Source organism: Setaria viridis, chromosome 8 (assembly GCF_005286985.2).
Source record: "Setaria viridis chromosome 8, Setaria_viridis_v4.0, whole genome shotgun sequence".
NCBI lineage: Eukaryota > Viridiplantae > Streptophyta > Magnoliopsida > Poales > Poaceae > Setaria > Setaria viridis.
In genome coordinates, this window is record NC_048270.2 from 1,374,397 (window position 1) to 1,399,930 (window position 25,534).

Genomic DNA, 25,534 nt, shown 5'->3' on the forward strand with positions numbered 1-25,534 from the left:
AGGGTGCCATGTTTTTTACACGACGCAGAAGGATGGGCCAGTCAGCAGAATAAATAGAATCTTGAACAAGCAGAGCAAATAGAACCAAACCAGATAAACCATCAGGGTAGAATTGTCTACTAATTTCATTTCCAACAAATAATTCGGAGTTGCTGTACCTTACATTATTGCTACTTACTGTGCAGCAACTCGGCACAAATAATGCCTGCCTAATCAAAAGCAAGCAATCGATTGGCCACCATTTACCAACTATACATTTCCTCTACTAAAATGTTGCAGTTACATAATAACACTAACAGTTACAAAGCAAAAATCTCCATTTTCCTCTTTCAGGTTCCTCCTGGTGGAAGGGCATTATGCCCTTTACCTCACGGGTGAAGACTCTATTTGAACATCACTAAACTTCCATAATCTGAGTTTTTAATTTCTATTATATTGCTCTGGCACAGCCAGAAAGGGTTTGAACGTGAGGATTAGTCCGAGCAACTCAATCACATTCAGAAGAAAGAACACCATCTGATCACCTGTGCAGGTAGAAAAGAAAAATTATATGCTGCCAAAAAGAAAAGGAAAGGTGCATCTGGAATTTCCTAAAAAAGGAAGCTACTTTACCTGGAAAGAAAAAACCATGCTGCCGTTTTTGTGCCCATGAGAACCTGAAAAAAAAATACCCCAAGAAAAATCAGCAAGAGTACATGCTTGATGCTTCACATGGAGCAGAAGCATTATAAATCAAATTTACAAGCAGTAGGGCACTAGGAGATCCAGTATAAAGTATATCTCAGCCTTATCTACTTTTGAAAATTAAATTTAGCAGCACAGTAGTCTAATTCAAAGTACACTACACCTCAGCCTTCCTATTCTTGAAGCTTCAAGCACATTTCATTTAAATATAGGCCCTGTTTGGCACGGCTCCACTCCTAAACTCCAGCAACTTCATCAAAAAATTCAGCCAAACACCCCAACTTCAAAACTCCATGGAGTTGCCAACTCCATGGAGCTGTAGTGCAAATGGGGGTGGAATTTTGGAGCACCTCTTTTGCTACTCCAGAAACCTCTCTTTTGAACCTCCTCGTGGAGTTGGTGGGTAATTACCCACCAATGCCACTGGTTACACAAAAAAATGTTTCATTCTATTCTCCCGAGCCCCACTCGTCGCCAGAGCCTCGCCCGTCGCCGCCCCCGTGGCCGGCCGGCCCCGCCGCCCGTCCCGCCCATCGCCGCCCGCCGCCCCGTCGCCCGTGGAGGGTCTCCCGTGTACGGCATAGTGCAGTGGAAAAAGGGGAAGAAGAAGATGGGATAGAGAGGATGACAAGCGGGGCCTTAATTGGGGGGCAACAATGGCAATCCACATTGAAATCGATCTTTTTTGGAGCTGAGAGCACCCATCTAGTCAAACACCCCATTTTTGTTTTGGAGTTTTGGAGCGGAGCTGGCTCCATGTGGAGTTCTGAAGTGGAGCAGCTCCATCCGGAGTTGGAGCCATGCCAAACAGGGTCATACTGTCAAGGCATGCGTATTGAAAGTTAATTTCAACTTGGAACTCAAAATATTTCTTCAAAGAAGACACAAGGAACCATTATACTCACACAATGCCTGCTCCTGCTGGAGCAACTGCCTTGAAAAACGACATTCCTGTCATGGACAATCCATTTGCAGCTCCTCTTTGGTCCTGAGGCTGTTAACAAGTATTGTCATCAGTCAGTTGAAGATTAGGAGCAGAACTTTAACAATAAAAATTGAGCTGAAGACGTGTGCATACCACAGCATTATTTTGAAGGATGAAAGTGCCCGTAATGATGGTAACCTGATATAGTATGCCGTAAACATTAATTATAACAGAAAATAAATAATACAAACAATCTAAATATTCAATAGAAAAAGGGCGTAGACCGCTACGTGGTGGGTAATGATGCAAGATTCGTATGCTTAATATTTTTCAACCATCACCAGGAACTAAAGTTTCTTCTTTTCTTTTCCATTTTCTGAGCAGAGTAACTGCATACTTTGTACATGTACCAAAACTGCCATCTACGCAGTTATTTGGTTCTAAAAGATCAAATAATAGGACTCACAATGGGATGCAAAAGATACTCACAGAAAGATTATTTTTTATCACAGATGCAATATTGAGAACGATTGATAATCCAGGTTCTGACAGGTATGTCATATAGGGGTAGGCAAAAAGGATAGGGATGCACAGGATCTGCAAGATTGAGCAAAATAGTTCAGATAAGCATCAAGAAGAGGAAAGGGACTGCATCAACTAAGTAGCATAAGCTTTTACTCACAGCGGCAATCCGAGAAGAATTGACAGGCCCAAGAACTTTGTTGATACGAGGGTACAGGAACAGTTCATATACAAGAAGACTGGCACCTATAAAATGGAAGAGGTAAAATAATGTAAATGGCATTATCAGAAATACCAAAATTTTGATTACAAAGTGATGAGAATCACAATGATGCATCCAGCAGAGGACAGAATGTGCACATTTAGTACAGCTTCAGGGGAATGATCGAAAAATCAGTTTTCCACATACATGTGAAAGGTTATAATTGGGTACATACAGTTATCTAATTAATATTCTGTAGTACAAAAACCACTTTAGACTATAATGGAGTTTTTACAAATTATTAACACTAACAATAATAAGAAAATTCACCTGTAACTGCAAGCACTTGACCTACATCCTCGGACGATAAGCTGAGTCCACCATACTTCTTGTCACTTTCAGCCCATAGAGAGAACACCTGGAATTAGTTTTTGTTAGGGCTCTAATACATGCTGAAATGTCTTCTAGACTATTCGAGGGGAAAAAGACTAGGTCCTCAAGGAAATAGCAAGTACACATATACATAATTTCAGATCATTTTCAAATAAACATGGAAATACAAAGTTATATGTTGCTACAATTTCATATATGAAACCAAGGATAAAAAATGATATTCACAGCAATAAAAAGCACCCTTAGACTGACATGGATAAATTGCTCGGCTGATGGCAACTGATGATTCATAAGGTGCGTGTTAAAATTTTATTTCTTGAAACATCCACTATATTTTAATAGATAACTAACCTACATCAATTTACAAGATTATGTAACAATAGAAGTCAGTGTTCCAAAAAAACTATACCACTTTTGTCCCTATATTTTGAAATCTCCAATTGCTGGCAGCTTTGTTGGGTGCCAACTTTTTTTTCCTGACTAAAATTTTTATACCAGAATGAATACACCATATTGAACATTATTGGGACAGCAAGACCAAGTTCTTCAAATCTCTAACAGAGCAGTACCAGGAATGTTCATAACATGCATACATTTTTCCTAGCTTTTCAAATCATAAATTAATATCCCACAAGTGATAATAAAAAGTACCTCTGAGTAAGCCATGTCATGGAAGGAGAAGATGCAATAGACAATTATTGATGACATCAATGGCCAATTCTTGAATAAGCTCTTCTTGGTATTCAAACTTCCACCTTCTTCAACCTTTTCTTGTGGATCAATCAGATGAGCCTCCAAAGCTTCAATGCTCTGGTTTTCATTTTCACTACCTTTATGCTTGTGCAAAGTCTCCTATAAAACATTTTTGAGATGCTTTATGGTGGGTACAGAGGAATCAAAATTAAGTAAAAAATATTGGTGGATGCCCAATGAATTCAAAGCGATTTCACGTACCGGCATCCATATGCAGCTTATGAGAACAGCAGCAGCAAAGACTGATGTGCATAAGCATGGTAAGAAGTATGGGAACCTGACAAGTTCCCACAGAAAGTAAGTACTCTGTAAATTGATTATATGGGACTATCTTCTTCTGCTATGTAAAAAAGAAATACCTTCCAAAGAGTGAGTCAGGTGAAAAGACATTTGGAAAATTTTCTGCAGGCTGTCATAAGGTAACCAGGTTAGAATTGACAGTTAGCTATGCTTTAGCATTGTAAAATTGCCTCTGCTGTACCAGTGCAAGGTAGCCTCCTAGAGCAGGACCAATGATGAGACCTATTCCCCATGATGTGCTGACCTAAATTACGTGAAAGTGAATTCAATTATGAAAATCATTAGAATATAAGAAATATTAGTAACACATCAATGTGAATTTTGTATCTTACAAGTGATAATGCTAGAGCTTCATGTTCCGGTCGGCAAACTTCAATGGCATAAGCCTGTAATATTCAAGAAAGGTGTTATTAACTACAGCGCGTTGTAACATAAAAAATCTTGCAAATTCACCATACCTTAATTGGTCCAAGTAGCCCATTTAAAGCACCAAGCAAAAATCGTGTAGCAATTGCCATCCAATAGCTGACACTAAGCCCAAACAAAGTATTGAACACAACTCTGAGAAATTTTAAAAGAACTAAGTTAAGAGTCTCATTTCCGCACTCAATCAACATTCTTCCATATAAATGGAGGCAAAATATTACTAACACGGAGAAAATGCCGAATATAACAACTGGTTTCCTCCCAATACGGTCTGCCGCTATTCCCCAAGCTGTTGAAGTCAAGCATCTACCAAACATAAATGAAGCACCTGAAAGCATCCATAGTATGTAACTGATCAGTCACAAAAAATTCACCATTTATAAATATCGAACTAAGCCAAGCTGAATATGAGGGAGAAGTTCATCAAAATTAACCTACGAAACCAGCATAGAAGCCGATATCTTCTGTTCTTTTAGCAACATTCAAGTCTCTTATCTGTGTAGTAAGAGAAAACATTCAATTACTGATGTACTAGCTACTTATTTGTCATACAACGCAAAACCCTGAATAACCAGAAAAGGAGTACCAAATCGTGTGCATACCATAAAATACAAGAAGGGGAACAATGATGATGCTGGTAAAGCTGAAAAAGAGAGAAGAAAATTACAAACAGTAAATATGCAATAGACAGTATTTATGGAAATAAAGAAAAGCCATGAAAAGTGAAGTAAGATTAGCAGAACAGGAAAAAAAATGCCAGTCATGTTCTGTAGGTCCAGAAGTGCAGATGCTGACATTTATGAAGTTAGTTCAGTAATAGTGACTAAGACATTTGCTGAATAAGGCCTGACAAAAATGTTCATCCACTTGAGAAAACAACCTTAAATGAAGACAGCATACGATTGTGCATGATTAAAGATTGTGACATGATGAACAATATAAGTACAAAGTTTTAACTGTTGAGTCCTAAATGCTGCATGCCTAATTTGAGTGGTCCAGCAACTTGTCACAAATTAATATTCCATCGGAAGGTGCGTGGTATCCCTGTCAGTACATCTTCAAAAAGTGAGGAGGTAATATATATAGTAGAGGCAGGGAGACACTGCAGCAACTGCAAACGAACCCATAATTTGCTGGAAAAAAAATCAGTAGCACCTGCAGCCTCACAGCAGGAAATTTCTGTAAATTGCTGATATGACACAGTAGCAGAGAATTGCTGCTACAAACTCATGCTGCAGTACATTTCTCTGTCTTGGCAACCACAAGCACTAGTTATGACCTGCTACGTACTGCCTTTCGTAACATGTGGCCATCGAAAAGAGGGTGTTTGATTCTTTAGTCTAAACTAATTTATGTCACGTCGAATATTCAGAAGTTAATTAGGAGGACTAAACATAACCTAATTATAAAATTAATTACATATAGATGGAGGCTAATTCACGAGACGAATCTATTAAGCCTAATTAATTCATCGAATATTCAGACGTGAATTAGGAGGACTAAACATAACCTAATTATAAAACTAATTACATATAGATGGAGGCTAATTCACGAGACGAATCTATTAAGCCTAATTAATCCATCATTAGCACATGTTTACTGTAGCATCAAATCATGGACTAATTAGACTTAATAGATTCGTCTAGCAAATTATTAGTCTTCATCTGTACAATTGGTTTTATAATTAATCTATGTTTAATACTTCTAATTAGTATTCAACGTTCAATGTGACAGGAATTTTAGGAGGTGCTAAAGAATCAAACACACCCAAAGGCCGTACCGGCCGTGAGAGAAATCATCCAGACGTAGAGGAACTCCTTGTACGGCATCCCCCTGAGGCGGTCCTTCCTCCGGTCGTAAGCACAGCCGGGGCACCCTGGGTGGTACTCCTCCTTGACACTGAGCAACGGCCAAGTGCGCGCCTTCCTCCCCCATCGTCGGGGACCAGACCAGCGGAGACCCCCCTCAATGCTTGCTCAGAACAGCAATGGATGGAGGGGTCCAAAACCAGAGATGGGAGCAGGGAAGGCGCAATTAACGAAGAATCGAATCAAGGAAGGCAAAAACCAATCCTTGCAGCGTCGGCCACCGAAATCGCCGAAGATGTGGCCTTTTCGCCCTGCCGCGCCCAATGGTGGGGGCAATTAGTATTTGCCCAATGTGCGTCTATGGCGGCGTGGAGAGTTGAAGGGGAGGACGAGGAAGACGAAGCCAGCACGAATTTGAACCTCGTCAGTCCACATCGGACGTGGCGCCAAACGGAACGGCTTCCAATCCAACCACGCATTGCAGGGCGTTGGGCATTGGCCGGAACAAACACGAGACAAGAATGGATGGCTGCCCCCTCCTCTAGTCCTCTCTCTGCTGCCTGCGACGGGAACGGGGAGGAAGATTCGCGGTTCCAATTGTGTGGATAGAATGGGCCTGAGCTTATCTGCTGGTGTGGGCTGGGCCAAAGATAAGTATGGGCTGGCTGGCTGCTGCTTAAATCTTAATCATCGGCGATGCTTGCCTATTTGATATTTGGTTTTACACGGATAGCTGCTCGCTAAAGTAACGCAGTGTTGGCAACTCGTCATCAGCGAAAGAAAAGAAAAACACACGCTAAGGCATGTTGAGTTTGTTGATTGGTTTAATGAGATGACGTGACAAATTAAAGGAGGAACGCTAATCAAGCATTATATACACAGGTATGATTACGATAGGTCGGAAATCGGAATGAATCAACTAGCCACAAGAATTAGTGAAGCTTTGTAATAAGCATTCAGCACAAGTAGCTAGGCGATTCCGATGTGGTCGAGGAGTAGCTAGATAGTACCTGTGCAGAGGGTGACGACCCAGACGTAGATGAAGCTGCCGTACGGGATGCCCGGGTTGGCCTCCTTGCGCCGGTCGACGGCGCACCCGGGGCAGCCTTCCACGTACATCCTGCCGGCGGCGGCGGCGGTCTTCTTCTCCAGCAACGGCGCCGACGAATGCCCGTCGTCGTCCTCGATCGATTTGCTACCTGCAGCTAGCTCCTCGATCGATCCTCGATCTCTCTGTGTGTCTTGTATTATTGGCGGATCGATCGGTTGCTCACAGCTGCTGATCCCCCAGCAATATATAATTCGATCCCTCAGACTCAGGTCAACGAGTGGTTAGCTGTTGTTGTTGTTGTTGTTGGAAGTCAAACAGATGGAGCCAACATGCCAACGCATGATATACTACCAATGCAAGTAGAGGATCGGACAGCAGAATTGAAGGGGCACGTGCTTTTTAATTTGGCCAAATCGAATTGCGTATTGCTTGCTACTCTACCAGCCAACCCAATCGATCCAGTTTGTAATGGCGGCCTGGCATCAGCACATGCGTCAGAGAGTAATAACAGTACTGCACATCTCAGCAGCCGGCCAGTTTGTTGCGTGCTACTACGGCTGCTGCTCCCTCATCAATAATTAATTGAAGGTGATGAAGCTAAGGGGGCGGTTCGGTTCCGGTTGCTTATTTTTAGCACCTGTCACATCGAATGTTTAGATACTAATTAGAAGTATTAAACGTAGACTATTTACAAAACCCATTACACAGATGGAGGCTAAACGGCGAGATGAATCTATTAAGCCTAATTAGTCCATGATTTGACAATGTGCTGCTATAGTAAACATTTGCTAATGATGGATTAATTAGGCTTAATAGATTCGCCTCGTCGTTTAGCCTCCATCTGTGCAATTAGTTTTATAATTAACTCATATTTAGTCCTCCTAATTAGCCTCCGAATATTCGACGTGACACGGACTAAACTTTAGCTCGAGGAACCAAACGCCCCCTAAGCTTGCAAATTATTAGTTGGCACTTGGTTACATCAAATGCCCAAATCCAAGTATATATCCATCCTAGGTTAATGATATTCATATATATGATTTCTTTAGCTTAATTAGTATTGCACATTTGATCTAGTAAATGCCCTCCTATTTATCTATTTGTCATCTATTATATATCTAGCTTTTGCAAGTCGCATACTCATTTATCATAGCCACACTACCACATCATTAGCTATACGCAAAGTGATTCCTTAACTAGTAGAAAATCATTGCAATATAAGCTGATAGAACCCCAAAACGAAGTTGCTATAGCAAAACTGCAGCTAGTATAGAAATGGCATCTTTAGATGGTGTAAAAAATGACACCTTTAGAAAATTTTAGCATGGCGTGTCATGGTAAAATAACACACAACTTGTCTACACCATTAGCCAGAAGGGTTAGCTTGAAGAAGATTGCTTTGGCACATCTATAAATGGCTTGAATGTCCAAATAAGTTCAAAAAGTACGACAATGTCTAGAAGGAAGCACACCGTTTGGTCACCTGCATACCAAGCCAAGTAATGCATTGAAAAGATCAAACGGATACAGAAGCTAACAATTGATGGTTTTCATCATAGTTCCATATTATGGCAAGTTATTGAGAGACATATATCCACTATTTGTAGTATCCCTGGATGGGTGTGAACAACATAGCTATGAAGTTTGGGGAAAAAATACTTCTCGTTGTCAGATGCATTGATGTGAAGGTAATAGATGCCACAAGTGTTATTAGTTGCTTAACACATCAACCTTTTCTTTTGCCATGCGTGTGGTGGAGAAACAAGACCAAAATGGCCATGTTCCCAATGGAAAAGGTTAACAAACAATTCCCTATGCCTACTCACACGACCCTACCGAGATAAGTCCAGCCGAAGTGAACTGGTGATGCTAAAATGAAAGCATCTTCGCAAAACTCACACATCAACCTTTGCTAGTAAGCATCAACCTTTACACCCATTGGCTCTAACCTACATCATGGTTTCACAAAACATTGAGCAAAGAGTATGTACCACCTAGAAATGTTTTGTTTTCAAAATTCTAGTTCATTTTTTTTTCTCGAAGTGTAATCTAAAATATAGTATTTAACAATTTGTTTTATGAATAGAATCTAACATATTTACCTGGAAATATCAAAGCATGTTGGTGCTTTTGTGCCCATGAAAATCTGCATTAACATGTTAAGATGATATATCATCAAAATTATTAGCATTTCTCAATTCAACCATTGGTGTAATGAATTAAGAAACACTCAAAGCTAACATCCTATATTTATGGGGTAACAAAAATGTTGTCTCTAGCACGTGTGTATCACATGCTACAGCATATTATAATAAATATATGATATATGATTCTACATAAACCTACTCAATTAATATATTTCTTCTACAACTACAGAGACAGATATTCCATTATTATTTTACTTTAGAACACTAAATACTCATTATTTAAAGGTGCTATAGAATAAGTAATGTACACTATTCCTAGCTACTCCTACAAAAAAATTGAAGAAACCAGCTGACGTTACCCTGTAAATCAAATATAATCTATAATACAGATATATGATTTATGGAACTCGTACCATCATTTTTTTATCCCATTTGCATTGCAATTCAAGGCAAAGTTGGATTTATATCAAATATTTTTTAAAACAAAGTGGCTCTTGAAAGGAATATATAACAAGATGGCATTTCCAAAATATTAAAGTGTTTATAAGCAAATTCTAGTAACCAAATTTGTACATACACAACACAAGCTCCAGCTGGAGCAAATGCCTTAAAAAGGGACATCAATGTAGTTGCTATGCCATTTGCAGTTGCTCTTTGACCTTGAGGCTGTTAATTACACAAAATCATCTAGTTTTTTGCATGGGAAGATTGATTCGATTGAAATAGAATGTAAAGGTACATACCAATGAAGGAGCATGTTACAACGGTAGCCTAATATGTATGCAAAAATGGACAATATTATTATGATATGGACAGGAACGTATTAATTAAAATATAACCCCAATTATACTTGTACTATGAGAAACATAACATGTGGGCCTCTTAAACAAGTGTTCCTATAAATTTCTAGAAAAGAAACATAATTAGATGTTTGTGGTTAGTGCGCAGCATACAAAATATTTTTAAAATAAGTCGTTTATATTGGAGAAACTGTAAGCTTGTAGTATACACATTTGGTTTGTTTTTCCTAATTCCTACCAATAAGTGTTTCAAAAGCATGCACACATATAACTTCAAGTTTCAAGGGTACTCACAACCGAACAACTTTTAAGCACCGATGCAATATTTACAACAATGGATATCCATGGTCTTGACAAGTTCGCCATAGGTGGATAGGTGAAAAGAAGCACCATGGATAGAATTTACAATATTAATTGGTTATTAATTTTAAAGATTAAAGTATTTAAACTAGCAATAAAATGTGACAATAACTTGTATACTCACAATTGCAATACGAGAAGAATTGATTAGTCCGAGAACTTTTACAATATAGGGATAATAAATGTTTGGTATAGAAGGACGCTAGAACCTACAACACATAAACAAGTAAGTTCATTTTATAATAGGAATAAGAAAAAATGAGGTTAAAGCAAGGTTTCCAATAAAGGTGATTGCTAATAACTAGAAGCAATGTACTTTTTTCATAGCAAGTTCATGAATTTATTCCATCCTAAACAATACATTTGGGAAGATCATAAATTCAACGTGTTTAGCCAACATAATGCATATATAAAAGGACCTTACTAGGCATCCACTGGCTCTCTCTATCAAAGAAAATCTCTAGCGAGATGCTATATACTAGAGCACGAAACATGAATATGAAGCCAATTTTAGCCCTTTTTTAGTCATAGATGATTGGAATAGGAACAAAGTTGATAGGTTCATTTCTTGGACTCAAAAGTTGATATCACCACAAGTACATTACCAACATCTTCAGATGAGAAATTTAGTCCACCATACTTTTTGTCACTCTCAGACCATAAAGAAAATATCTGATTGGTCATTTGAAATATCAAGGGTTAACTCAAATATAGAAGGTAATACTTTGAACAAAAAGGTAAATTAAGTGATCATATAAATTACAAATAGTTTGATTTTTTTTCATAATTTATTTTTCTCCACACATTCAAAGAAAACATCTGAGTGAAATGATAAAATGCAACCACACTAAGCAAAAATATTGAATTGTATCAATAGAAAAATATGGAGACTCAAATTCGCTGGCAAAGTTATATTCCATTGACTTAATCACATAAATAACAATGATTGGTGATAGTTCAAAAAATAAGAACCATAAATAATGGGCATATTTTTTCCACTTAACTTAATACTGTAGGGATTTTTTTATAATTTAATTTTTTTTACATAGCCCAAGTACATGTTGATTTAGTTGGAAAAATTAAACTTAAAGATTTATTGGTAGCATGTAGTATCCAACATGCAACTGAAATTTGGCAACTATGAGTATAACATATTTCTTGGTTATTCTGTATTTATTGAAACAATCTCAACTTGTATGCAATTTTTTACTCCATATCATCTTCTCTAATGGTGAGGTCCAACCAATAAATTGCAACAAGAGACAAAATTTTAACAAGCTCATTATGTGTTTCTAAAGTATTATTTTTACTAATTATTTTTTTTTGTCAAAGGCATATTTGATTAAGATAGATATGTGTGTTAGATGATGCATGTTCTGATTCTTACTATATATATTCAATCTTTCCAATAAGTTAGAATGATTAAATTACAAATTTCTCAATTCCATTTGGCCCTTTGGTAACACAATTTGGGGTTCTTGTTAACATCCGTTTTGACATATAAAGAACTAAACTTTCAACTTCAAGAGAACAAAAAATCCATGTTACAATTGTTTTGTGTTATCAAATTTGGATTTATATGGGATATAAAATTAACTAATGTTATCTTCATACAAACAACAATTCTCAATATCACAACTTGATAAAATTTATTTATGAAATTATATTTGTGCTTAACCAATAAGCTAGGATAGTTCATCTTACAAATATATGATTCTAATTAGTCAACCATGTGCATTCAAGTTATAGTAACAAAATGACCAAATTATTGAAAAATAATTAGGACATACCTTTGAATAAGCCATATCATCAAAGAATGTGATACAAAAGAGAACAATAGATGACATTAGAGGCCAATTTGTCAATAGTCCCTTATTCTTAGTTGAAGTACTATATTTCTTAACAAACTCTTTAGAATCAGATAAATACGCAATCAAAGATTCAGGATGTTGATGTTCCTTTTTGTGGAGCTTGTGTGTAAGCAATGTCTCCTGAAAAATATTTGTGCAAACATTGGTTGTATTAAACATAATTTTTGGTGAATACATATCATTGAATAAAACATAAAAGTGTAGTTATAAACAATAGCAATGAATTTAATGGACTTGTTATAGTAAATTAATAGATAATTCATGCAGAAGTGAGACAAAATTCAAAAGTCCAATAGATGCCATGTTTTATGCTGCAACACCATAGATCATTGGAAACAGTAATATAGAAAAAACATGTTTGTGTTGGTGATAGATTTTGTACAATTCTTTTTTTAAAATCCCATGGCAATGCTTACATTTTATATTCAACCAGTGCACTTCCGTACAATTTAGCATAACTCAATCTATGTTTAAAAACAATATCTGTTTGAATGATAAAGGGAAAGTCGAAGGCTATGATAACATGTAGATGTCTAAATAGAAGACATGTTGGATTCTTTTATTTTATGCCTCTCATCAGGGTACATCTATAGTAGTATCTGCTCACACCCCCACATATACAAAAAAAAACTACAACTACACTCAAACCAACATACCACGTCCTTCGAGAGATCATCAGGACCATCTATGGCATGGCTCCGCAGGCGACGGACGCATCACATTCCCTTTATACCACATGTGAGAGGCAACAAAATTTATTGTGGATAAACTCAGGTGAGAGATGTGAGTGTGGTTTTGAGGAATCAAACTCGCGACATCTACATGCTCACTAGCTCTGCTAGCCACCCAAGCACTCGCTCAGTTCTCACATGTTGGATTCTCAAATAGTGATGGGACCAAATTAAACCATTTCCAACATGGGCCAACATCACATTGTGTTAGTGATTTTAAGCTAAATGCAGTACGAAGGTAAACATGAGAATTTTCTTGTTATAAATTATAGATATTTTTGTGATGAGCGAAATGCTATGAAATGGAAGCATAAGTATCCGTTGAGTATACTCTTAAGAATAACACCAGTCAGTTGCACATACTAGGAGCCATATGCAGCTTATGAGAACAACAAAGCTGAAGATCGATATAAATAAACACGGTAAGAAGTACGGGAACCTATTAAAAATATACAAGAATGAGTACATTGAATAAAATACTTTACTGATAGAATTTAATACATTTAGCACAAGATACCTTCCAAATAATGAGTCAGCAGAAAATAAGTTTGGAAATTTATCTGTTGGCTGTCAAAGAGTGAAAAGTATAGAAATAACATCAGGGAATTAATAAGGGGATAAATATTATTTAATTACTATAACTTTCATAAATACCTGTGCAAGGTAACCACCTATGGTTGGTCCAATAATAAGAGCTATTGCCCATGATTTGTTCACCTAATTGTAAAAATAAAGTATATATCACAATCTACCTATTATGCTTAGGAATAGAGAAAAACACATTGATATAATTTTATGATTTTTACAAGTGATAGGATAATAGCGTGATGCTCAGGTCAGCAAACTTCAACAGCATAAGCCTGAAAGGATCAATTGCCAAATTACTAATGGTCACTTTCTTGAATAAACCAAAAAATAAACTTTATTTCTCACTTAGTCACCATACTCTTATTGTGCCAACTGAACCACTTAAAAAACCAAGAAGAAACCGTGTAGCTATCGCCATCCAGTAGTGCACGCTCAGTCCAAACAAGGTGTTGAACACAAGGCTGAGATTCAAATAAATAGCCATATATGTAATCAAGTAAATAAAGGTTGTAAATAAGTTATTGAAGTGCAACAGTTGCTTAATTCAAATGATGTTCAAGAGAATAGAGCTACTAACATGGAGGAAGTTGTGATAATAATGATTGGTTTCCTCCCAATACGATCTGCTAATATTCCCCAAATTATGGAAGTCAAAGCTCTACCAAGCATATATGAAGCACCCACAAAAATTAAGAATATGGAATTAATGAAATCTTCTAAATGAGTATGTGCACAGGTTGTTGTATGCAAATATAAACATTTCATCAGAAGTAAAAAGTTCTAGTTATTTGAAAGATTCTTACCTACAAAACCAGCATAAAATCCAATATCTTCTACTCTTTCGGCAATACCCACATCTCTTCTTTTTTTTAAAGAAGCTAGTCAAATACAATGTTTGTTCGACATAAAAGAACTGCAATAAACTGTGTACACTATGGCATAAGTAGCATGCAGCCTATAGTGCACAGTTGGATGGCTAGCTAATTAATAGTATGGCTCACAAATCCTAGCATGAACCCTGTAGCACACAATTGGACATGCAATGTAAATTCAAGGTCTTTTCTTCAAATTTTTTTTGTAAAATTCAAGGTCAGGTGGGTAGGAGCATAATGTAAACGTTCATAAATACCTTATGGGCAGTGGAACATTGAAAGTGTGCAGTGCAACATTTAGAATAGGAGGCACCAAAATAGAAATATATCCATGGTATATATTGTTGACAATGACAGTCTTCCTGCAATTATCATACCATGAAATACAAGAAGGGAAATAACGATGACACTGGCAGGCCTATAGAACAAAAAGGGAACAAAAAGTTAGTAACTAGCCTGACAAAGTAACAAAAATGCATAGATGAATAGAACCATGCTATCAGCATAGATGAAATGTATACATAGTTGAATTAATTATTACTACACATCTCTTTGTAGACTTTATCACAAACATTGACGTTATAAAAGAAGAATGTTATTCTTTTACCTTTTTCACGTGGAACACTATATTGGGCTAACTTGGTAACCTTAGTATGGGAAAGGTCCCTACTTTGATCCTGACTTTGATTGGATCTTGGTATAAACTTACTAATGTCTAATTTTGCGACCCCCTTCAACTTGCGAGACAATCCTGAACTAAAACTTATTACTGTACCAAAGATCTGCTACCAGTTTCTTTTATTTTGCATATTTTGTATTGAGACCATACAATATCCGATATATTGCAATAACCAAGCATCGTATCTGCAACAAATCTAGCAGTATATTTGATTTATTTATATAACATAAAAGAAACAATCTCTATTGCTGACTAGAGAAGCAGAGTAGTAAGTAGCGAAGACTACTCTGTTTTTTTTTCCTTTGTAAATTAAGAATCTGACCGACAGCTACCATTGATGTTAATAACCAAATTCTTTGTTCCTGTATAAATGTTGTATGTGTTGGCTAGCTTGATGAAGGAGCATCTACTAGCAGAGCTAGAGGTGGCATCTCCTATAACGACTGACGTGAAGGATTTAGCCGGAACAGAGACCAGACATACCATGGCGCAGAGTAGTAGAAGAACAGAAATAGAGCAAATAAACACAACTGGAGATATGGTTCCACGTACTGGTGACGAGGTTGATGATCCACATATGGAAGAAGAGGGACCTGAATCTAAAGATGTAGGAGTGGAGATTTTTCTTGTCCTAAGCTATTGGTTTTGTAAACATGCATGCATCCGGCACTGCACCTTGTAAATTGTAACTCACTGCTTGGGGACCAAAGCTACGTTATATGTTTGCACTCCGGCCGGGATCCTTGTAAATTCAATGGAATATGTCAACGCTCAGACCACCTTGCGTGCTGTGGCTACTTTTTTTGCCCTATAGACTCGTCGGTGCAGGCACTCTTAGCGAACCGTATCTCTTCATTCTCAAAATCATGTAATCTTTTCTTGTCAAACATTTATGGGCAACTTCACGTGGTTAATAGTATAACTAGCAAAATGCCCGTACGTTGCTACGGTAAAAGATCAATTGTATTTTTCAAACTAATGACACCGTCCGGACGCACCAGAGCCGCCTCCCCGACCCCGTCCGCCCGCGTCGTGCCGCCCGGCCTGTGCCCGCCGCCCGGCTTGGCTGGGGCGGTGCGGGCGGCTGGGGCCGAGGCCGGGCGGCGCGGCTCGGGCGCGGCCGTGGCAGGCGGCCAGGGCCGAGGCGGCGCGGGAGCTCTCGACAAGTGACGAATTTTTTTGGCAAAAGCCTTACTTGCTTTAATATTAGGTAGAGATAGAGATTATGTTCTGAGCGAGCTCAAAGTGCTTGCCCATTTCTTTCCAACTGACGTTGCGGAGTGCTAGAGCTTATCTCGCACAGACCACCTCCTCTCCTCCTTTCACTCATCCTACTCGTTTCTTCCTCTTTTCACCATTGCTTATTTTTCCCTCAGATCCCGGAGCTAGCAAAGCATACGCTTCCTGCTAGGAGGTGGTGGCCCGGGTCACCAGTCAACACTCCCAAGCTCCGCCGGTGAGCTTGAGCATGACGTTGAGAGGGAAAGGAGGCAGCTTCTCTTCCCCCTTCTCTTCTTCTGATCTTCTCATCTTTCTCTCTCGGCTTCTCCAATCCAACGAGCGTAGCAGTGTGGCTGAGCAACGGTGGTGGCACCGCTGCGAGCGCGGCTCCTGCACAGATCCAATGGCGGGCCGAGCGACGCGCGGCAGCTGGAGAGCTACGGCGAAGCTCGCACGTGTCGGCGTTGCCGCCACGTGGCGTCCTCACTCGCAGCAATATCAGGCTTAACAGAGCACGGCCGGTCGAGCGGCCGGCCTGCCTAGCACAATTCAGCGGGAGCGGGGCGGCGAACAGTCTACGTAAGAAAGCACGCAAATAAAACAATGAAATTAGATTCCATAGGATATAGGATATGAAGTAGATAATAGCAACAAAGGGAACGCCAGCATTATAAGAAACCAAGAGAAACAAATTGAGGAGTATTCATCAACATAAAGAAAACATCATTTTTCCAAGGTCAAGCAGGGAGAAAAACAGAAACAGAAAAAAAATGGCATCTCAAATAGCATTGCTAAATCAATCTAGTGGCACAAACTATGTGTTCCACCACAGACCTAACATTAATTCTAAACTATCGGTTTAATAAATCTTGAAACAAAAAGGAAAAATGCATGAGTTGCTACTAGAACAGACCTAACATTCTAAACTATCGGTTTAATAAACCTTGAAACAAAAAGGAAAAATGCATGAGTTGCTACAGAGGGACTACTGCTACCCTTGCTGGGTAATATTTTGGATAGCGTATAAAAGTACAATAGTAACGAAAGCAATTTCTCCAACCAGCCATCAGCATTTGTAGTCATCGCCTAGTAGTAACACAGAATAAAACCAGCATATATTAACTAAAAAGATATGGTAATTCAGATGGCATAAACGAGTTTCCAAGTAACCCAAAAGGATCTGTCTCTGCTGCGCTTATTTATATACGAACAGGCAACATCCACTTATTGTCATAATCCAAGGAATGGTCGCTGATGACACTGTATCTACCTCCCCTTTATTCCTCTCCTTATGCGCATTATACTTACTACTACAGCAGGGAACTGTAATACTATTATGTATGTAGAAACTGTAATCATTTGCGATGGAGCAGCCATGGTAATGATTCGATCATTATTTCTCGCCATGGTAGGAGGAGAGAAGAGCCTTCGGTTAGCCTCCTACTTCTTGAGCCGGCGCACCTGTTCGATATGAGGGCATTCTTTATATTTGCCAAGCCTTCATAACCATTGCACTTACATGTGCATTCCCAGGAGCCCACTTAGCCAGCTTGGTTGATAGAAACACACACACATCCAGAGAGGGGGAAGAGACTCATTCTGGATATTGTAGTAGCAGCAGCAAGAGAGTAGCAGCAGCAGCAGCAGACCATCAACCAGAGCAGCTAAGCAGCCTTCAACAGGAGAAGTGCATTCAGATTTTTGCTCTCAATGCAAATAACCCGTGATCATCATTCTGGTACATTTGAATGCCCCCATAATAAAACCAAATTTAACATCTTTCCTTTCACATGTGTCTGCCAAAGCCTTCATATTTCGTTTTATCTACACACATCTTATCTGGAGCCAGCTCAGCCAGCTTGGTGGAAGAAAATCAGAGTGGGGTGTACATGGATGGATGGACTTATAGTAATTTGGAACGAAGGGAGTATATGGTCCACCACAGCGGCCAAGCCAGCTTCTACGGTCAAGTGTATTCCAATCTCCATTATACTATTGAAGAGGTAATCATCAGGCTGGCAAAGAGGCAAATCAGAACATCCCATGAACAAACACTGAAACTGGCATATACGTAGGCTGCAAACTGCAGGCTTCCATTATGCCAATTTCTAGAACCTGCTTAAACAGATTCATTGTTTTAAAAGCATCCACCTATCTAACCCTTACCTCAAAAGAAAAACAAAATAATAAAAGACTCTCAGATTAGGTGAAGATCACTGAGGAATGCTAAGGCAAAACCCAAAGCAAAACATGATCCAAGAAAAAAAATACATGTATGGCGACATGGAGTATTGATAGACTGGTTAAGCAGCAAGGCATAGTACAATAGAGATGCATATTCAGATCTCTATTCCTGCCGCAAACAATTTGATCATTAAGCTACAGACATATCAAGATATCCCTTCTGATCCAAATCTCACATGTGAGAGAAGATAAAAGGTTATGAAATAAGAAAAATAGTAACCACTATGCACCTTATAGTAAGTTGACCCATACAGCTTCATAAAAACATTCACCGCTGGCTCCTGTAATACCGACCTCCTCCTCCTCGTGTAATACATATCGGATAACAAAAGGTAAATAATCATCTAAATCTGAGGTGAACTTCAAATTCTGCAGTAAATCCAAGCAATGGGAGTACCAACACTCGAGTAAACAATCAAGGAATCATTTCACACGATTCGCCTTGCTCAGAGCTACCGAGCTAGCTTGACGCGAAGGGGAAACGGACCTTGCAGGAAGCGGCAGAGCGAGCCAGGACGACGGCCAGCGGGGAGTGGTCGCAGAGGGCGGGGAAGAGCCTGCCCCAGCCCCGCGGCCGCGACGAGGAGGAGGAGAGCGACGCGCGGCGGGGGCGCGGGGAGGAAGGGTCCGATGAGGAGGCCCTGCGGCGGTGCTGCTCGAAGGCGCGGAGGAACTCGAGAGCGGCCGTGGCGGGCAGGCGGGCGGCGCGCCCACAGGCCTCCTCTCCTCCTCCCTCCGGTCCCCACCTCCTCCCCTTCCTCTCTCTCTCTCCTCCCTCTCCCCCGGCTCCTCCTCCCTCTCCCCCGGCCGAGGTGGGCGGCCGGGGCCAAGGCCGGGGAGGGGGCGGCGCAGGGAGGGGCGGCTCGGTCGGCGCGAGACGTGGAGGGCGGCACGGTCGGGTCGGCGACGCGCCGCCGGGTCGCCCCTCGCCCTCGCCGCGCCCAGGGGCTGCGTGGGGGCGCGCCCAATCCCCCGAAGAAAGAGAAGCTTTTTCCCCTTAACCCCCTCCCTTCCCTCCTTTTTCCACCCGAGCCCCCCGTCTCTTCAGAATTGGACTGCGGGTTGATTTCATGAAACATCAGGGTTTTTTTTTGCAAAATGACCACGACGTACGAAAATCCTAGGCAGAGACATTACTTGCTTTAATAATAGATATATATAGATATTCAGATCGGCAACTTGCCCGCTGTAGCCCCTTAAAAAAAAAGGAAATGCAATCTTTTCTTGTCACAAACATTTAATGGGCGGATTGGGTTGACTTTAGGTCCGAGATTATAATCCACCTAGATTATATAATCTGGATTATAGATTATGGGTACTATAGTAAAACATCACTTTGGGATCTTAGGTAGCTTATTTCAGGTTATTTGTGGTTCCATGATGATCTTTTACCCTACTATCCTTGATCATAATCTAACTTATATAATCTAGGAAGGAAACAAATATACCTACTGAGTGAGGATGGAACTTGCCCGGACACCGTGTCAGCATTAATCACCAATAATGCCTGCATATTGCACCGCTCATGCGTCAGTGAGCCAGTCAGTCAGGGTATGGTATGATCCACAGCACGTCATGCATAGCCGCGCCGATCCTTTAATTTGTTGCGTGCTGCTGCTCCCCCTCCTCGCCGATCTGATTTTGATCCGATCCTTTCAGATGATTTCCGATGATCATGTGTCCTTTTCAGAGTTGCAACTGCAAGCAAACAAGGATTAATTACAGTATTAGTTGCCCCATGCATAGCCGCGCCGATTTTTTAATTTGTTGCGTGCTGCTGCTCTCCCTCCTCGCCGATCTGATTCTGATCCGATCCTTTCAGCTGATTTCCGATGATCCTGTGTCCTTTTCAGAGTTGCAATTGCAAGCAAACAAGTATTAATTACAGTATTAATTGCCCCGATCGATCACCTCCAATGATCCGCCTGCATTTGATGATTCATTGTGCTTTTTTGTTTTACCTCCTTCATTTTTCTTCTCTTTATTAATTTGTTTCTCAAGAAACGTCTGACTCTGTTTGTTTGCATGCAGGTCCTTCCGCTCATTCGTTCTAGAGCCCACGATGGGTTTTTGGCACTGCAGTACGACGACCGCTACACTCCTTTCCTACAGATGGCGGGCCTAGATGTCATCTCCTTTCAGGTTCGTCGTGGGCTGCCCAAGTTCAACTCAGCGGCTATAACTGCGTTGGTTGACAGGTATTATCTTTCTTCTATTGCCTCCGTTCATGTTCAATTTTTTATGTCCTTACATTTTGACAAGTAATGTTTGTGTAAAATGTAGGTGGCGGTCCGAGACTCACAACTTTCACCTGCCGTTCGGAGAGATGACAGTGACCCTATAAGACTGTCAAAAGATGCTGGGTCTGTCGATTCACGGCAATGCAGTGACTGGGCCGTGCGTCTCAGAGGGTTGGAGAGCACGAGTGGCAGCCTTCCTTGGTCGTGAGGTTGAGGATCAAGGGACTTGCACATCTGGAGTGCTAATCTCCTGGCTGCGGGAACACTTCGGACACTGCCCCCAGGACGCGGATGCGGAGACAGTTGGGCACTACTGCAAGGCGTGGATCCTGCACCTGTTTGCCTGCGTTCTTTTCCCAGACACTACAGGTGACACTGCGTCTTGGATGTGGATCCACTACCTCACTGACTGGCAGCAGGCAGGTTAGTACAGTTGGGGGTCAGCTGTGCTGTGTTTCCTGTACCGGCAGTTGTGCGATGCGTGCCGTCGGACTTCGGCCTCCGTGTCAGTTGGTGGGTGCATGTACCTGTTGCAGTTATGGATGTGGGCCCATCTTCCAATTGGTCGTCCCGAGATTATGGATCGTCGACCGTGGTTCCTAGGTGAGCCGCCGAGACGGCAGCCGACATGGGCATATTTTTGGGATCAGGTTAAGGTTGGCTATACGAGGTTGGAGCGCGCGTACCTAGATTACATCAATGAGCTAGACGCACTCACGGCTCATAGTGTAAGTCAAAAAAAATTTCACATGCTTTGTACTCCTTTAGTGTAACAACTAACATCTTGTTTTGACATGTTGTAGGTAGATTGGTAGCCGTGCGAAGGAGAGGACGCACTTCCTTTTGCCGTTAGCGTCATGTGTGCGGCTGACGACGATCTTTACAGGATGAAGTGCCCTCTCATATGTTTCTATGCTGTCGAGTACCACATGCCTGATCGAGTAGCTCGTCAGTTTGGGATCAGGCAGATTTGACCAACACCTACGACCTCGACTAGTGTGGAGTTACACAAGTAAGTGTTTTGCTATTTGAATTATTTCCATTACCATTAACTAAATTTTGCCTAGGAGTAACATCTAACGTGACGTGCAGCGTGGATCGTAAGAAGAAACGGAAGGTCCCTGAGTGGCACGTGTTCCACCAGGCCTACATTGAGGAATGGGAGCAGTTCGGAGACAACGTGGACGAGAATGATGACCCGCACACAAACATTGAGTACAGGCAATACCAGACTTGGTACCAAGGTGCGACGCGTCACAGGCTGAGGGTACAATGGACGCAAGATGACTACGCCGACATCCACTCGTTCGACGATGAAGACACGGTGTACGACCAAAGTACTCGTGCTGGAAGGCAGGTGGAGACAAGACCAATCCTGGATAGGATGGTAAGACAATTGCTTTACTTTTCTATGTTCTATGTTAAGTTACTTAGTGATTTAGTTAGTTAGATAATGACTTAGTGACTTACTGACTTAATCATTTAGTCATTTAGTGACTTAGTGTGTAAGTAAGTTAATGACTTGATCATTTATTGATTTAGTGACTTAGTGGGTAAGTAAGTTAATGACTTAATCATTTATTGCTTTAGTGACTAGTGACTTCTGGAAATTTGTTGCAGGGCTGTACACTCCAAAGCTCGGTTAGAGATATTGAGCATTTCCATCCTAGAGTTACGAACCCCGAGACGCGAAGTTTTCTAGACGTAAGACTCAAATTATTCTTCAAATACTGTATTAATACGTTATATTCTTTCATTTAACTAGTTTTTTCACAACAGCGACTATCAAGTCGGCTTCACCGTGTGGCTGCTCGTTGTGGTTGCAGGACTGCCACGATGCGAGACGTGCACGTTCCATCCCCACGCGAAGGAGGCGTTGGTACGTCTAGGCAAGGCCCCTCAGGGTCGAAAGCAATTGCATCCGAGGATGAGGACGACGACGACGACGACGACGATGATGACCAGAGGCCCGAGGAGCTTGGCCCGTCTCAGCTCCACGAGGCTCCCTTGACTCAGCCTACACAGGTTGTAGGCACTAGACTACGTTGCCCACGTTCTCCGGCACCGACGCCCTTGGTCACAAGGGTAAGGGTAAGACTAGGAGGCACTGAGGGTACTTATTGCAAACTTTGTGGTATATGGACTTTATGTTATATGGACTATTTGTGTACTCCCTCCGGATACAAATTTGAAGTCGTTCTGGGCGACGCTTCATCGATGCGAAAGGAAGTCGTTCTGGCTTAAGGGGTCGGTTTTTGACGTGTTTGCCCCTAGCAACGCTTTGTTCCGCGTGCCCGCCGGTTCTCCATTCGATGCCCAGCACGCTCGCCACCTGCTTCATTAATAGCCCAGCACGCTCGCCGCCCGCTTCGTCGCTCGCGTCAAGGCAGTAAACACGCTCGCCGCCCATGCAAAATCGTGTTAAAACAAAAAAAAACGCCGGCCAAGGGAGTCGAACCCTGCCCGCAAGCCTCAAGTCCCACCCACCTAACCAGTCCAGCTACAAATCGTTCTCGTCTAGGAGTCACCCATAGACGTATTTAATATGGGCAAACATTGAAAAATACGACTTAATTAATGACTCCTTGGTAAGCACAATGATGTCCTAAATGACTTTTATTTCCTATATGGAGGGAGTATATGGACTTTCATTCTGAACTATTGTGGATTTTATTATGAATGTGTCATATACTTGTATGTTTGTATTTATGTTCACTATTCATCTCATAATTTTGTATGGATTGCATAAAAAAAGTAGGGAAAATTCTGCCAAAATTTCACTAACAAGTACCCTTTTTATTTTCTGTGGAAATTTCACTATAGAGTACAACTTCGAAGTGCATTACGTCGCAAAATAAACATAGGTCGTCTACCACTTGCATGTCCATACTTAAAGTGCATCATTACATGACAATATAATAAAAGTCTCACAGTAGAAAATATTGTTCATAAATAAACCATAGACCTAGAAACTAATTATGACTACTGAGTGCAACGAGGCCACTTTCCTTTCCTCAAGGCATCGGGATCCTCCTATATCGCTGCTTTCGCTCAGCATGCATGCTCAAGTTTCTTCTCCCTCTCCTCCCTGTTCGCAGCAACACGCCTCCTTTCCTCCTCTTCCTTGTGCTCCTTTTCTGCAGCCTCCTCTCTGAGCCTCTTCTCCATCATCTCCTCCCTCTTTGCATCCCAGCGCAACATATACTCCATCATCTCCTTGTCTTCAGGAGTGATCTTAGTGTCGATCCACTGCTCAAAATCACATAGCAGTGGAGGGGTCTACAACAAATGCAATTGTTAGAAAATAAAAAAAATATGGACAATAATTATAAGACAACAACAATTTCTTACCAACTTGTTAATGCGGTGCTGACGAAGTGTAGGTTCAAACGCAAAGTTGGAACACATCCAATACCTCTGCCTATACGTGTCATGTTCATCGGACTTGGCTACCTTGCAAGGATCGCCGCAAAAGCTCATAGGCACTAGAACACCACTAGGCAGAGGCAATGGGTCGAAGGCATTTCCGGTCAGCTTGGCGCTATAACTACAATTTAGTTTAGGCAAAATTTGCTACGGGACACTGAAAGTGACCCCTCTTTGCTAGCGGACATGCAAAATAGAGCAGTTTGCTGGAAGACACTTTTGTTTGAGCCAATTTTGCTGGAAGACACTTTGAGGAGAGAGAATTTTTTTTTGGACAGCTAGTGCCCCTGCTCGTCCACGTTCCGTACGTGGTTCTCGGCGATGCCGAGGTTGATGAGTCCGTCGGGGTTGGACGCGGCGTGGCATGGGTTGTCGGCGCAGCGGCGGAGGCCGGCGTAGTAGAGCGAGTCCTCGTCCTCGGAGCGGACGACGACGCCGCGGGCGGCGAGCCCGGGGAGCGCGGCGCGCGGGGTGAGGAGGCCCCGCGAGTGGGAGCGGTGGATCAGGGAGGCGGCCGTGAAGTTGGCGCTCCCCGCGGCGGAAGGGCAGGCGGGGCCTGGCGGCGGGGACGCGGGCGCGGCGGCCGGGGGGTGGTTGTGCTCCCCTTTTTGCTAGGCCGCGAGCTGAACAAGATCATCTTCTCCGGCGACGACATCCTCTTCGGCTCTGACTACACCTTCCCGGCCAACACCCCCACTGCATTCACCTCCAAGCAGAACAACCGCCCCTACCCGCTCTCCGCCGCCGTCACACCGACTTCATCCAGGCCGCACGCCTCCGCCGCATCCCACCCGTCTCCCTCCCCGACCACAAGACCTTCCTCGACTTCCTCCGCTACGGCCACAACTCGCTCCCCTCCGCCGACCCGCTCCTCCCCTCTGCCTTCCCGCCGCAGGAGACCCACCTCCACCTGCCCTCGCCGCCGCCCGAGGACCCCACGGGGCACAAATCCGCGTGCTCGAGCAGCCCTTCAAGGACCGCAACGCACTCCTCGATGCCCGCGGCCACGACTTCCTCACCGTCTTCCAGGCCGCCCTGTGCCAGGACGAGCAGCGCAAGGCCGGGGCATCCGCCCTCGCCAAGCCCAAGGTCGTGGATAGGGCCTTGGGCGACGGCGTCATCGTGGGGGGCGACGTGCGATGGCGCCGGGGCAGCATAGGGGGGGCGGCGCGCGGTGGCGCCGGGGCAGCATAGGGGGGTGGTGGGATTCAGTTGGCGCGGGCAGAGGATTTGGGGGTGGGGGTGGTGGCCGTCTAGCTCTGGGCGAGGAGGGAAGGGAGGAGGTGGGGGA

General features: G+C 42.0%; 1 protein-coding gene and 2 pseudogenes across 5 annotated transcripts; 1 reads left to right on the top strand and 2 right to left on the bottom strand.

Annotated features, from left to right (window-relative positions):
- Positions 1 to 94: 94 nt before the first annotated feature.
- On the bottom strand, positions 95 to 7,459 carry LOC117866209 (protein ZINC INDUCED FACILITATOR-LIKE 1). Of its 5 annotated transcripts, XR_011898896.1 has the most exons (18): positions 7,024 to 7,459; positions 4,808 to 4,848; positions 4,640 to 4,700; positions 4,431 to 4,533; positions 4,238 to 4,340; positions 4,112 to 4,165; positions 3,961 to 4,023; positions 3,839 to 3,888; positions 3,681 to 3,756; positions 3,378 to 3,578; positions 2,664 to 2,751; positions 2,292 to 2,377; positions 2,099 to 2,206; positions 1,763 to 1,807; positions 1,590 to 1,678; positions 848 to 1,502; positions 613 to 656; positions 429 to 524 (listed from the first exon to the last, which is right to left on the bottom strand). XR_011898896.1 is itself a non-coding variant. In XM_034750365.2 (17 exons), the coding sequence occupies exons 1-17, from the start codon at positions 7,130 to 7,132 to the stop codon at positions 421 to 423; spliced, it is 1,425 nt and encodes a 474-aa protein (XP_034606256.1). In that variant the 5' UTR covers positions 7,133 to 7,455; the 3' UTR covers positions 95 to 420. The 5 variants fall into 5 exon arrangements, 3 of the variants coding, with proteins under 3 accessions (XP_034606256.1, XP_034606257.1, XP_072151600.1); XM_034750365.2 differs by lacking the exon at positions 848 to 1,502 and having other exon boundaries at positions 95 to 524; positions 7,024 to 7,455; XM_034750366.2 differs by lacking the exons at positions 848 to 1,502; positions 7,024 to 7,459 and adding an exon at positions 5,986 to 6,049 and having other exon boundaries at positions 95 to 524.
- Positions 7,460 to 10,932: 3,473 nt separating this feature from the next.
- On the bottom strand, positions 10,933 to 15,819 carry LOC117833211 (protein ZINC INDUCED FACILITATOR-LIKE 1-like; annotated as a pseudogene).
- A 4,870-nt stretch (positions 15,820 to 20,689) lies between these two features.
- Positions 20,690 to 25,437, top strand: LOC140223610 (protein MAINTENANCE OF MERISTEMS-like; annotated as a pseudogene).
- Positions 25,438 to 25,534: the final 97 nt, after the last annotated feature.